General features: G+C 41.9%; 1 protein-coding gene across 9 annotated transcripts in view; it reads right to left on the bottom strand.

Annotated features, from left to right (window-relative positions):
* Positions 1-14,951, bottom strand: part of dcaf6 (ddb1 and cul4 associated factor 6) — a 48,360-nt gene that overhangs the window by 8,665 nt on the left and 24,744 nt on the right. For 3 of the 9 annotated variants that reach the window (XM_034213700.1, XM_034213692.1, XM_034213693.1), the window contains exons 5-15: positions 13,605-13,718; positions 12,483-12,618; positions 11,821-12,032; positions 10,118-10,211; positions 9,029-9,148; positions 8,169-8,465; positions 7,706-7,912; positions 4,908-4,967; positions 3,241-3,481; positions 2,388-2,497; positions 1,100-1,418 (exon numbers count right to left, since the gene is read on the bottom strand). In XM_034213700.1, the coding sequence (XP_034069591.1) occupies positions 1,100-1,418; positions 2,388-2,497; positions 3,241-3,481; positions 4,908-4,967; positions 7,706-7,912; positions 8,169-8,465; positions 9,029-9,148; positions 10,118-10,211; positions 11,821-12,032; positions 12,483-12,618; positions 13,605-13,718 (1,910 nt within the window). Of the gene's footprint in view, positions 1-1,099; positions 1,419-2,387; positions 2,498-3,240; positions 3,482-4,907; positions 4,968-7,705; positions 7,913-8,168; positions 8,466-9,028; positions 9,149-10,117; positions 10,212-11,820; positions 12,033-12,482; positions 12,619-13,604; positions 13,719-14,617; positions 14,667-14,951 lie in introns of those variants that run through there. The other 6 variants (XM_034213699.1, XM_034213694.1, XM_034213695.1 and 3 more) reach the window with 6 other exon arrangements.

Here is a 14,951-nt window from a genome sequence, read left to right as displayed (position 1 = left end):
TAATATATTGAGATTATCACAACTCCACCTCTCAAAGACTGCAACAACTACTATTTTAGAAATACTTATGGCTCTTTCAATACTTATCACATCACCCCAGTCCTCAAAGACCTCCACTGGCTTCCTGTCTCCCATCGCATCAACTACAAAATTCTGGCCCTCACTTACAAAGCGCTCCACCATCTGGCCCCCCCTTATCTCACACACCTTCTCACTCCTTATCAACCCCCACAGTCCCTCAGATCCACCGCAGCCGGACTCCTATCCATTCCCACATCCACTCTGCAGCTTTGGGGACAGAGCCTTCTCAGTGGCAGCTCCTAGGCTCTGGAATTCCCTCCCCCAAGATCTCCGTGACTCTGAGTCCCTCACAGTCTTTCAGTCCCGCCTCTAAACACATCTTTTCAACTCTGTCTACCCATAAGCCCCCCCCCCTCTCAATCAACTTCCTCTTGACTGCCTTTTTATTTTTTACTTACTTGTTTGCCAGTCCTTGTTTGTCTACCCTCCCTCATACTGTAAAGCGTCTTTGAGTTATGAAAAGCGCTATATAAATAAAATGCATCATAATCATCTTTTACTAATATACATTTAGACTAAGTGTAAATATGCACATTGACATTGATCTCGTTGCACTGTCATCGCTACCACCTCTGCTTTTACCTTTACTCTTATTTATTTATTGTGTCTATTTTTTACTGCAGTGAGAGTTGCCAAAGAAATATCGTTGTACTTTGTATGATGACAATACAGATAGATTATATTCTATTCTATTGCTCCCTGCAGAATTACATTATCCAAAGGAAAAATCCCATTGTCTTTTTGTCGGGCGATAGTTTATTTGTTTATAGTGTCGTGGACCGTCCCCATTGATCAACTGTCACAAAAAACAGTAAATGAGGCAGCTTTAGCCAACATTGCTAATTTCCAGCTGTTGGCCAGATGGTAATAGACACCCTTAAAATCACAATATATCAACAGCATTAGTTATAAAAAAAGGATGATAGACAAGTAGGCGAAAGGATATGCAAACTTCCGAGTCAGCCTACAGAAAAACCTCATCCCTGCACCACTCTATAGACAGATTGTTGCGGCGTACCTCTGGCCCTGACCCCTGAACCTGGTGGACGGGATGAGGATGGGGTCGTCGTCGCTGTCGTCAGAGTCCTGGTGCGGCCGTGCCGCCTGACTCTGGCCCTCCTCGCCCCCCTCCTCCCCTCGGGGCTCCGCTCTCCTGCAGCCCCCCGTCCTGTCCTCCGTGCCCACAGGCGGACTCCTCTCCGCCCCTGAAGGAGCCACGGTTTCCCCCTGAGAGGATCCAGCAGCAGCAGCCTGGGCCCCGGAGCAGGAGGCCCCGCTCGGAGGCTCAGAGGAGGAGGCGGCCGCGACACTCTGCTGCCCCGAGGACAGAGAGGGAGCTGAAATACAACCAGAATGAAGTTTAATGCCAAGTACACAGACACACACAAACACAACACGGCACGTAACAGCTACACCTACAAGGATTTAGCTGGAGTGTATCATAGAGTATACAAATATACCTTTAGATGAATTGCATTTTTAAACACAGGGTTTCGCCACAAAATGCAGTTGTAGAGCCTTTACTCTACATGCAAACAAATGCATATGAATTACATTGTAATCTAGGAGTAAATATAGAAGTATTGAAAAAAACGACTTTCTAAATATTCTTAGATACAAATAAATGTTTACATTAAGAATATGACAAAGACGTCTGTGTTTTCTAAATTGGGGTTTTCTATTTCTTTGTGTTTTTAAATGTTTTTACATCATGTTCGAGGGTTTTCAGTCTGTGGCTATAAGTATGGTTTTATTGTCTCGTGCTTTTACATTAGTTTCTTTTTGCCTAAATGTAAATGGTAAATGGACTGTACTTATATAGCGCTTTATCCAGTCTTTACGACCCCTCAAAGCGCTTTACATGCTACATGTCGTTCACCCATTCATACAGAGCAGTGTATGTTACTCTAGGACCTAACATTCACACCGTTGGCCATGCCATCAGGAGCAACTCAGGGTTAAGTATCTTGCCCAAGGATACATCGACATGTTGGCTGCACGGGCTGGGATCGAACCCACAACCTTCTGGTTGAACGACGACCGCATTTCCTCGCAGCCACAGTCGCTATATATGCTGCTTTTATATATATGTATTAATGTACAGCACTTTGGTCAACTCTGTTGTTTTTAAATGGGCTATAGATAAAGTTGGATTGGAAATGACTGTGTGCAGTATCAAACATTTTGAAAGGGAAAGTGACACTTTTTAAAAGAGATGTGCAACATTTAAAGGGCAACTGCAAGTAGGACTTTGAATACAAGTTGTTGAATGCTTGTAATATTTATACATGAATATAAGGACTCACTTTGCTCTGAGGCTGAGCTCTCCGTGGACAGACCCTCTCGGTTCACTGCAGGAACAGATTCAGATCTTTTGGGACCCCCGCTGCCCATAGAGCTCGATGTGCTACTGCTCCTGTGAGGGAGATACAAACAGTTACAAAGAGGATCTCAAGCCACGGTGTTTTCTTACTTCTTCCTCAGTAGGAAGTGGCAATAAGAGAACATCAGATATCAACTCATTCCTGCAGTTTGACCACTCTGGCTCTAGAGGGCCCATTATGATATGTTTCAGGAAGAAGGAGCTACTACGGTAACAACATAAACATTTGTTCAGAAATGATAATTTAGTGCTAAAATGAATAAACTTCCATGACAATTCAATAAAGTCAGACTGAAGCATCCTTTGTGCACCAGTCAATCCTCACGGTAAACACAGAGCTGATCCCAGATCTAATGCACGCTAAAGGGTCTTTGAACAGGTTTTCTCTCAGTGATTAATAATAATACATTTCATTTCAAAGATGCTTTACAGTGGTGACAAAACGAGATCAAATAGAATTAAAAATATTAAAACGGTAACACAACATAATCCACAAATTAAAAGCCAGTCTGAAGAGGTGTGTTTTGAAAGAGGGGGGGTCGGTGCAGTCTCTGATGTGTTGTGGAAGGGAGTTCCAGAGGGTGGGGGCAGCGATGGAGAAGGCTGTTGTGCCGTTAAATGCTTGTTGTTCATGTGTTGTTACACATGGAGCTGCTGTGATGCTAGTCAAATTTCAGACTTGATCTGACCATTAAAGTATTATCGTATCGTATCGTCAAATAAAGCACACAATAAATGTGTTAAAGGGGAGAATAAGAAACGATGCGACCCCTCACCACTCATCAGTGAAGTCCAGCTTAATGGTGCTGGTGGTGGTTCCCTCGGAGCTGTAGTGCAGGCTGAGGACGGGCTCTGCTGCGCTGGGCCGACTTGTGCTGCTCAGGGTGGAGGTGGAAGAGGAGGTGATGGAGGAGGAGGTGATGGAGGAGGAGGTTGTGGAGGTGGTGGAGGTAGTGGGAGCGTTAACCGGTGCAGAAACAGGTTGATCAGGAGGCGAACCTGCAGCTTCTGTTGCTCCTGAGAGAGAAACACAGGCGATACAAGCAACAAGGTTTTTCACAGCATTCATTTGTGTTTAAAGGCACACTGAAAACATACACCGCTGCATCATTTCCAAACACAAACATGCAGCGGACTAAAAAGTGGACACACTGTGGTGACTTTCAGCAACACGCCACAAACACATCGGGACACAGCCGCTGGATTTTTAAGGTGATAAGGAGGACAACTGGTTCGAAACCCGCTGCGTCAGGCCGTTGTGTCCTCGGGCAAGACACTCTACCCGCATTTGCTCCTGTGGGTAATGTCCACAGTATTGACATTTACATGTGTAATATGTGTAATATGTAATTGTAAGGCGCTTTGAGCAGCTGTAAAAGCGCTCTAATTAAAATCATCATTATTATTATAACTGATTTTTAAGCAGTTCCCTTTAAAATCCATCACAGCAACATTTGTTTGTTATCAAGAGGAACAACGAGAGCATGATACATGATGAGGTTTACAACATGTCAACTTTAAGCCTCAAGTAGAAAGTAGGACTAGTATAACAAACTAGATGCAATGATTAGTCAATTATCCACTTAGTTCATCAAAAGAAAATCAATCTTCAAATTAATAAACGCATCACATGCCAGTTGTTTACACACAACACACACACACACATTTTGATAATAATAATATTGTAAAACTGTAAATAGTTATTTTGTTGAGCGTTGGTGAAATACTAATGAAAGAAATCAGAGGTATTACATTGGCATGCGGCACTTTCTTAAAAATATGCCCCTAACACTTTTTATCATACATTGAAAACTAGTTTATTATGTAATTGTTTGCTGCAGTTTTATAAGTACAGTTTTTTATTCAGCCTTGTTTAATGAAAATAAAAATCAATAAACAGATTTATTTAAAACATGGGATAACATGTGTTTCATATATGAATTTTAGTTGGACATTTGGGTGAATTAACCCCTAACGCATACGTAAAGAAGTGTGTTACTCCACCTGCACAATGCGTACCTGATCAATGTTAATAATTCAATATTGATACAAAATGATATTGCTTGATTAAACAACAAAAAAGAGATTATCATTATTAATTTACTGAGACTTTAATGACTATTTGTGTTGCTATATTATATCCTTCAGTCCAAGTCACAGTTACTCTGGTCAGATAGAGACGTGTCAACATGTGTCTGGGCAGATAATAATAATAATTTTAAAAATACGATTAATTGAGCAGCCCTACTATGCACACATGACAATAAAAGCCTTGAGACTTGAAATGGGAACAATGGGAAGGTAAAGATGTGGACAGAGAAACTAGAAGCATGAAGACACAGAGAGGACAGACTGCAGAGGGTTGAGAGAAAGTGTTTGTGTGTATGAGGAGCGGGTGAGGAAGACAAAGCGAGAGGCAGGGGCGGGGGGGGGGAGGACGCACCCTGCTGTTCGTCAAGAGTCATGGATCCCAGCTGTTTGTTTACCACAGACGAGGGGGAATCTGGAACACAAATGAAACCCACTAAACATCGGACACAGAGGCTGAGGACTTCACACAGTCGTCACGCAGGAGGGTTAAAAACGTCAGTCATGTTAAAGAAGTAAAAACGGTGCAAGGCCAAGCTGTAAAATCAGCCAAAGGTTCATCTGATCATTTCACATCCACTCTATGAGCAAAATGAGTCTCAGAGATTAGTAAAACATGACAAGTTCAAACATGCTTACTACATGTAGTGCTTAAAAAAACGTTATTTCCTGCAATGGTTTCATACGCATCAAGCTCACAAACATTATAATTACATTTTGTTTGCCTTTTGAAACCTCAAAACAATCCTTATCTGTCCAATGTGTTTTTATTTGTTATGAATTTAGTTAGAGAAGTGACAGCCAATCAAAAGCCTGCATTTTCATTAAGTATAGCCTAATAGAGAGGCGAAGTCCCGCCCATCTACTTCCGACCCATGGGACCTTATTTCGGAAAAATTATGTATTGAAGTCAATGGAGAGAGAAAGATTATCTTTCGATCCCGTTTGAATTGTGCCACGAATTACACATATGATGTTTCTCAATCTTAAAAAAGCATTTCCATGTCAAAAAAGTCAGTTTGTTGTAAAACTGTTGAAATATAAGACTATGAAAAATACGCAACTAGAAAGACTACAAATCCCAGAATCCCGGTCCCGCATGCTGGCTCTCACGGAACCGACTAACTCCCCTTGTGTGCATGTGCAGCTCTCAACGTGCCTAGACTTGGAGTGATTTTTGAAAGAAAGGAGTGAGATGTGCCAACGTGACGGCCATCTTGGTGTGTGGTGCGAGATGGGACATCTAGTTCATTGAGCGGTTTCACACAAAAATGTGTTACTTCACAGTTTTACGACACATTTTTTATATGTTTTGACTTGCAAAATTATCTTTTGAATTGACAAACATCATATGTGTAATTCTTTCAATCCCGTTTGCCATTGACTTCATTACATACTTTTTCTGAAATAAGGTCCCATGGAGGTCCCCCGGAAGGGGAGGGACTTCGCCTCTCTATAGTAACACTACCAATGCAAGCAATTGCCCTTTAAAATTTAGAATGACTTTTTGGTGTCATATAAGATATAACACATTTCAAATGTCATACATGCAGCTTGTTGGTGAATGTGACTGCAGTTTTAAATCCCTTAAAGAGTCCCTTAAATAATAATAATAGATTTAATTTGTTAGCGCTTTTACAGGTGCTCAAAGACGCTTTACAGATATAGTGAAGGGAAAAGAAAAGGAAGTCTAACCAGGACAAACCCTCTAACATGTCTCTTGATTAAATATCTTCCCTTTAACATAAAGGCTCAGAGATATTAAATGCACTTGTTCGCATAAAGAGCACTATAATAAATGCATTATTATCTTTAGTTTAACAAAATCTATTCAATAAACCATTCTGTTCAAATGTAAATGTGCTACTTTTACATTTCAAAGTTGACAGTGTAAGCTAAAAGTATTTGTTATGACTTTCAACAAGACCTTTCTCTGTCTTTCTCTCCTTTATCTTTCAACCACAATATTATTTGGACTGCATGGATTCATAAATGAGTATCCAGCAAAACATGCTCTACACACAGCATCTGATAATAGTAAAGTCATATATTGTCCTTATATGCTTGTGCACTGTCAGACATTAGAAAGTCTTCAACTTACTTCCAAAATAAGTTATCTTTGCACCAGAAGAGTTGTGTGGCTGCTTCTGTTGAGACTCTAAGTTAAAGGTGGGGTAGGTAAGAATGGAGAAACCAGCTCGAGTGCGCTAGAATTTGAAAATAAGCAGCCGACAAAAATCTGCCTCCTCCTTCAGACTTCCTCACAGAGCCCCTCCTCCAACACACACGAACGCGCACATGACCAATGAGGGCACGAGATAAGTGTGTGCACAGATTGAAGGCTGACAGGCAGGTAGGCCATCCAGTTACTTTAGCCGGGCCGGCTCAGATGATTGGTCGTGCTTTTTACAGCGCCACGGCTTCCAGAGATGACATTTTGTTATGTATTTTTTGTCAAAGCATTTCATGTATTCATTGATATCGGGATGTTAAGAGCATTCCATGGAATATAACAAAAGTGTTTCTGAAGTGAATTACCTACCCCACCTTTAAGCCACAGGAAACATATTTGTCATGTAAATAACATAACGCCATCATTTAACCAGGAACAGTAGATAGAAAAGGGCTTTATATTTATATATTTTATATATAGGGCTTTATATTTATAATTATTCTATTAATACAAAATTCCATGTATAATTATTCTCATTATGTAGACTCCTGCACTGCTATTTTGCACTTCTGGTCAGATGCCTAAACTTACATTTCGTCACTGGTACATGTACTATGTAATGACAATAAAGTTGAATCTGAATCTGAATGTGAATCCCAAGCTTGAGTGCGATCAGTATGCATCATTAAAACACGTGTGAACAACCACATGAGCTATGAGGATGCCAAAAGCAGAAGCTGGTGCCACTCGGGTGAAAACTCAAGCAACGAGAGAGGAGCGATGGAGTGACGGCATTAGTGAGTGAGGGGCTGAACAAACAGCAGAGGGCGACTCGGGGTTAATAAGTACAAGGTGCATTATTTTGGGGGAATGGAAAGAGGATCAATGTGAGATTAGTGGTCAGTTCTAGCAAGGCGGGGTCTTCCTGTAACCTCTACAAACAAACATGACTGCCTGTCCTACACAGAGGGGAGGGTAACCTGTGAGGGGTTGCATCTCAGCAGCAGAAGATGAAGCAGCCCTTTGTGACTGTCTCTCAGGGGCTGAGGTGGAAGGAGAGGAGGAAGAGGCAGATGGAGAAGAAGCACGGGCGGCTCGCGGACCCATTCCTGGGGGGTCGGCCAGCCGGAGTAACCTCTGCAAACGCCTACACACTAAACTTATGGGCAGCCGACGAGGACCGTACTCTGACGAAGAGGCAGAGGAAGAGAGAGGGAGAGGGAATGCATGATTTAAGGAGGAGGGGGAGGATGTCAGGGAAACAGAAAATAAACAAGGAAAAGGAAAACAGGATGTGGAAGTAAAGGTGGGGGGGCTGCTTGACTGGAGTCGCTCCAACAAACACACACAGCTACTCACAGGGGCGATGGTCTGAGGATGAACTGAGCTGAAGAGACAAATGTGAATTTTTGTGTAGCAGAAGGTGTGTAGCTGCTCTCTTACCTGAGAGAGCGGGGGTGGGCGTGGGGGTCCCGGTGGTGTCGGGCGAGGAAGAGGAGGAAGGGACTGAGCTCTCCACTGAAGAGGAGGTGGACGGAGGAGGTGCTGTGACTGTTGATGATGACCCTGAGGATGAAGAGGAGGTGGATTTAGGGATGGCTGTGGCGGCGGCTGCAGGTCCGGCTGGCTCCTCCAGGGGGGTTGGCTCTGCAGGCCTCTCTGGAGCGCTGGCCTCCTGATTGGCCGCCGGAGCAGGCAGAGCAGGAACACTCGACGCCCCCCCTGGACGCACAGCGGCCACTGAAACAAGAGGAATGATCAGGATTCATTTATGAATTTTTTATGATGTTTTGATTAAAATCTCACATTTTAAAACCCGACTACATGGTCAATTATGAATATCTATCACCAGCATTTGTGTTGCTGACACATATATGGAAATAAGGTAACTGAATTTGAGTCTTTATCTAAAAAAATGGAAAACTCAACTGACTGGGTATTATTTATTCAGTAACAATGCACTTTGATGAATTATTACTATACAGTAAAGGCACCAGTGTTAGCCAACATTATAATTTAAAACTTTTTTCTCTTGCTTGTAAACTAACACCTAGAAATAGATTATACAATATTTATCACATTAAAGTATGTTGAAAAGATGCCAACAGCCAAATTACCTTCATTTAATCTGCAAAATATATATTGCATTTGTTTGAAAACTCGGAGTTTGTTTGCAGACTGCATAAAGAAAGCAATATATTTCCCTTTAAATAAACAAAACCCAACATAAACAGACATCCACACAGGGGTAATTCCAGGACTCCTGATGTGTCTGATTGGCTGTGTGTGGACTCTCGTCTCACCTCTGGGACGTGTCTGCGGTCGAGTTCCTCGGCTGCTCTGAGCCTCGCTGGCCTCCTCAAACCACCGAGACAACATGTCCGACATCCTCTGCATCAGAGACACGTTCGGGCTCTGCTCCCCTGTGATAGTGAAGGATAAAAAGGTTAACAGCTGCTGGACGTATTAAAACAAACATGACAGAGGCGGATATGTGCCATCATATTTGATTGACATAGTTCATAGGGACTGGTGTTTCTTATAGGCCTTGGAAAAGAAAGGGGACATTTAATTTTGGCACATAATGATTAGTTGACGAGCCTCATGCTTTGGAAATTAAAACATTTCAACAAGTGATTAATTAGGGGAAATAGTGAAAGTAAGGTGTTTGTGCCAAATCAGGGTATATGCAGGAACCCTGAAGTCAAATGTAAGACCTGCCATGAATAAACTACACAGAATCACACTACACACCTACGCAATGAACATTCAGGCAGACTGTAGAATACAACCTCTTTGGACCATTCATATATTTATTGAAAACAAGCTACAAAATGTAATACCTTGGAAAATGGCCTTAATTTTCGCTAAATTGATTGATCAACTTTTAATACTTTTTAAGACCCCGCGGACACCCTGATAATCTTAGTAAGAAAATCGTATTTTTCTTCTGTTTTGGTATTTTTTTAAATTAAAGAATCCATTTAAAAACCCTTTGAAAAACAACAATCCATTCATCAAACATATTTTATTTGTTCTGAGCTGTCTTTGGTGTCTTCCAGGTTTGTTTGGGTTTCTTCCAAGTAGAAGAGGGCTATGTTTTGTGATATATAGTCATTGTGACATCAGCATCGCAGTGGAACACAGACATGGATGTGTTTAAAGGAGCCACCTAAATATTGGTGGGGGTATCACGAGCAACTGCTTTCATGTGTAAGCTGAAATGCTGCAGTTAGGCACAGCTGAATAAATGTGAATGAAAAAAACGTTTACGCTCCAAATTTGCAACCTTGCAAGAAAATGTGAATATCTAAGTGAGGAGGGGCGTTGGGAAAGTCTCAGAGGCCGGATCTGTAACCTGAGCTCTGTGTCAGTTGCTGTGTCCGTCTTACCGTCTCTCTCCCTCTCGCTCTCAGGGCGAGCGCGGGGTCCAGTGTCAGACCAGTCCCCCCGCAGGCGGAGGCGCTTCACTGGAGGCTGTCTCAGCTGTGGACACACACACACACACACACACAGAAAGATTAGCAGTTTGTCAGTCAAGGCATGGTCAAAAATAGCTCCGCTGCCAAAGCAAAACACTGCTCGTCTCTGTCAGCGTCCTTTTTTAAAGTGCCCCCTCCTGGCAGAGGTTGCCTCCATTTTCCAGTCGCCTGGCGCTCTTTGCAGGGCAACAGGCCGAGAGCCAGAAATAGAAAAGGGGGGTCTTAGTGCAGGGACTATCAACTGCTTTACTTTAGGAAATGTCATCAGGTCTGGTTATGGGCTAGAGGCGGTGAAAGGAGCAGAGCAGGGCAGAGATAGTGGGATAAATCAGAGAGCAGAGGGCCCTTAAGAAACCAGGCTACAGGTGAAGGAAAGAGAAAGAGAGAGGAGGGGGGGGAGGTAATGAGCCTCTGCTTGGCCCACTCAGCCTGAACTATTTTGGAGGATAGAGGAACACTGCCTACGTCGGTGGCTGTATTTGGAAAGGAATGTGTGTGGCGGTTGCATCCCGACACAGCTGAACTCAGCACGAGGCTTTGAAACACTGGCACCATGATCCAGCACATTCAGACACACGCCACCACCAGTAAACACTTTTTCAAAATGCTCACCCAAACAGACAAGATGACCCAGATACATTTAAGAAAAACACTGAAGAAGAAAACAGTTCTAATCAATAATCCATTTAGCCTTTTCTTCCTACATCACAGTGTTTTCCTCTCCTCTCAGTGCATCAGTTATCATCTCTTGGTGTGTTGGGGTTAACACACTTTCACTGTTTACCTGGACGGCTTTGATGGCCACACTTTCTGTTTCTGTTTATTTCCTTTGGTACATCTACAACTAAAAGGAATAATTAGATGCAAACCGTGGGTGCCAGACTATTAGAAAACAGTGTCAACAAAAAAAGGAAAAGCCTACAGTCTTGCAACTAAATGCTTTAAACTGCCCAATAAAGATGATATATATAAAGCAGAGAAAAATAGGAAGATTTCCTGCTTTTTCTCTGTTTTGTATAAAACTTAAATGAATATCTTTGAGTTTTTGAGCAACACAACGAGAGAGAAACTGGTATGTACTTTGTGACACCAATAGACCAAATGATTTATAGCTGAAACAAAATAAACAACAGATAAATCAATAATGAAAAATATCATTCTATTTATCAAGCTCCATAACAGTTTTATTTATTTTTTATTTAAACATGCTGCTTTGGAGCATATCTTTTTTATTTGTTGCAACCCATCCAATACATTTAAATGAATTGAAAGTGCTGAATATACTGACCCAAAGACATATCACTGTCCTGCGCCACTATCGTTACTAAAACCAGAAATCCCCCAACAAAAAAGATGCCCGTTTGTTAAACTGGTTTCAAAATGGTGGAAGGAGCTCTCCATTGATACCAGGACAAAAGTTTGTTTCCACCGAACGAAAGAAAATCTTATTAGAATGTAGTGCTTAAAATGGTAAGGGTTATTGAAATGTACTTGCAGGAAGCTCGCTGTTTTGAGTTTGCATCTCCATGTTGATTATGGTATAAGTCTCTGTACTGTATGTACATGTACAGCAGAGACTGGTGTAATATGAGGAGCCTGACTCCATGGCTCACCTCCTCCCTCCTCTCCTCAGATGGGCCCTTCAGCTCTCGGGCCTGGTCGTCTTTGGGGTCGAACAGGTAGATGTAATCGGAGGAGTAGCTGACCAGCACCTCCTGGCCGTCCGCGCTGTAGCAGAGAGACGTCACGCGGCACGACTTGTTGGACAGGTGAGCGGGGACGAACCTCACACACATCCCCGTCGTCCCCCGGCCCATGTAGTTACCTGAGGACGAAAGAAAATCCCTGTTAACCTCAGATAATCAAACTTGCCAAAAACCCAAATTTTGAAACTATCGTTATTTTATTTTTTGTAATATATTTTTTATTGACATTTGGCAGCAAACAATTACACGGTGTTTTTTCAAGACGTAGTAATTGTACATCTTAAGTTTGTCTGTCCGAAATGCCTTTTTCTTTTTTTACACAAAGATAAAATTAAAACAGTAAAAAGTACGAACATTAGGGAGTGATCAGGACGTCACAGTTAAATCATACGTTTGTAAAAATAAAATATGGCCTATGAGGTTTACGAAATCAGTCCACTTTCTCCATCGTGACACAAATAGTTCTAGTTTGTGGTTCCATTGTCACTTTTGAATGCTCTTGGTAAAAATCAAGTCATGTGAATCTACTACATCAACATGAATATAAAGACAGATGTGTGCCGGCGTACCTGTGGCTCTGGTTCCCAGCATGCGTCTGTCGTAGATCCGCACCGAGCTGTCGGAGCAGCCGACGGCCAGGTAGTACGGCACCAGAGGAGAGATGGATATAGAGGTCGCTGCCCGGCGACAGTTTATCAGAATGTCCTGAAGTCAGAGCAAAAACAATGAGGAAGGGTAGTACATGATGGTCAATGAGCGATTGACAAAGTCAGCAGCAAGAGGTATTTTAAGAGTCAGTATTTCCTATTCTGTACCAAATGACTTTTTACACTATTTTAAAATGAAGCTTCACATGTCTGTCGTCATAGTTTGAAATTATCATCTTACAAAAAAGGGGGAAAAAGTCATTGTTGTTTTTTCATTGTGGTTGTATAAAGATTGGATATTTTTTAATACATTTTATTTAAAACAATAATGAAAAAAATTCATTACACCAGCGTCAGTAACTCGTGGGGAAAAAGGGAAATTGTCGGACATAGTATGCCAGTTTTTTCACAAACGGAATCTAATAGAACAAGTCAGCGGCAAAGTGTTTCCTCATACTTTACCAAATGTAAGAGTTCCATCTAAGTGATCAATTATTTAAAGAATAATTTCAATGACAGTAGATGTCCACTTGTTACATTAACATGTTGTAGGGTAATTAAGAGGGGGGTGTAACTGAGTCTGGTAAAACTTCTGACAGTCTTAAGGTCACGAGCACGAATCCCAAACACGAAATACGAGAAGACACACACAGACATTGGACATGCTTCAGATACGGAATTTTTTTTTAAAGAGAGCTGCGCCGAAAATAAACTCTTATATCAAAAGAATGTGGAGATCATCAATACTTAATTGTTCCTAACTTCATCAGCCAAAGGAGAAGAAAGCCAATTACATCTTAAATAACACCTATTTATTGAAAATGCGTTAAACACTCCAATATACTTTTAATTATTTAAGATATACAGGTCAGGGACAGCAACCCTCGAAAGACGGGGCATTTTCACCCATAAAGTGCCAGTTTTTCAACATGATAGAAATCACCACGACTGCCCCCCTCACCACCACGAAGACCCCCACCCTCAGAGTACATGTATAATAGATCACAGGCTGAAAGGAGAAAATCATCACAGTTGTCATCGTACATCTTTGCAGTCTTCTTTTGTACAGCTGGTCTTGGTGCGGAGGTCAAACCATCGCACCGTGCCGTCCTCCCCACACGACAGGAACGTGTAGGGGTCATTTGGTACCGTCATAATCTGACAGAGAGAAGAGAGGAAGCTGAGGTTAGGAGACGGAAACCACGAGAGAAAGATGTTTGTGCTCCGTTTGCACAGATTTGAACAGCTCCACTAAGAGCGAATGAGCACAGTCTGAGGAAAGGCTCGGCGGTTTGGATCAAAAATCACAATATGTTTGACCCAATACATTGACAACGATATTGCAGGGTTGACTTCTGAAGTTATAACAAAATATTAACACACGGAACGTTTTGGTAAATAATCAGCAGTAATGAGGATTTATACTAAGTGGGTAAAAGCACAAAAATCTACTTGTCTGGTAAATTCAGAAAAAGGTTCGTACCGTAAAGCAGCCCTTATAACTAGCAAAAGACAACACTTCCATATCGCGAAATCTAAGACCACACATTGTCTCATATCGCTAATTTCTATATATAAATTATTATTATAAAACGGACAAGTCAAATCAAGCAATCTGATTGGTTCTTAGCCGTGATATACTGAGCGTATACCACGGGTAGAATTGTAAGTTACTTTTCACAACAAGTCAGTATCCCTCCGCGTCTGAGAAAAACAGTATACCGTTGGGCTGAAAAGCAAATGCTTTCAAACTGGAACAAGAAAGCAGCGGAGAAGTAACGGGGCAGAAACCCTCCTTTTTACGCAGCGGTCCAGACATAGACATCAAACGGCAAAACATATTCAGTGTGCAGTTCCTTTGGCATTAGGGCAGGGATATCTAGATACTTTCCAAGGTTTGACATCATGAATTGTGCTACTTTTAAAGCAAGCAACGATGTTTTCAAATCTGTAATCAAAGAGGTCCGCAAAAACACTATCGACCAATCAGATTGCTTGATTTGACTTGTCAGTTTTATAAATATATTTACATTTCTTCCGTTACGAAACAAACTTACAAAGCATAAGATGGAAACATTTAAGATTAACTTCGACTCCGGGGTGGTCTTCTTACTATGGAGGAGTGGATTGAGCAGTGCCTATCTCCAGAAAAAAAAAGCACATAAACGACGACATGCAGAGCTACGTGAAGAGCAGGTAGACCAACTGGAAAAGTACCATCATTCAAAAGCTTTCTGATGCGGGTCTTGAAACAAAGCAGAGAGATGATGACCGTTTTACGGTGTGTCCACACAGCAGCTTTGACCAAATCTTGAAAATCCTGGAGCTGGGCGTGTCTGACAGCTTGGGGATTTCGCGACCAACAACCAATCACATGAATATCCCGGCCCC

The sequence above is a fragment of the Gymnodraco acuticeps genome, unplaced genomic scaffold (assembly GCF_902827175.1).
Source record: "Gymnodraco acuticeps unplaced genomic scaffold, fGymAcu1.1, whole genome shotgun sequence".
In the NCBI taxonomy this organism is placed as follows: Eukaryota; Metazoa; Chordata; class Actinopteri; order Perciformes; family Bathydraconidae; genus Gymnodraco; species Gymnodraco acuticeps.
The sequence above is the reverse complement of the archived record's forward strand: the minus strand, read 5'-3'. Positions and strand labels throughout refer to the sequence as shown.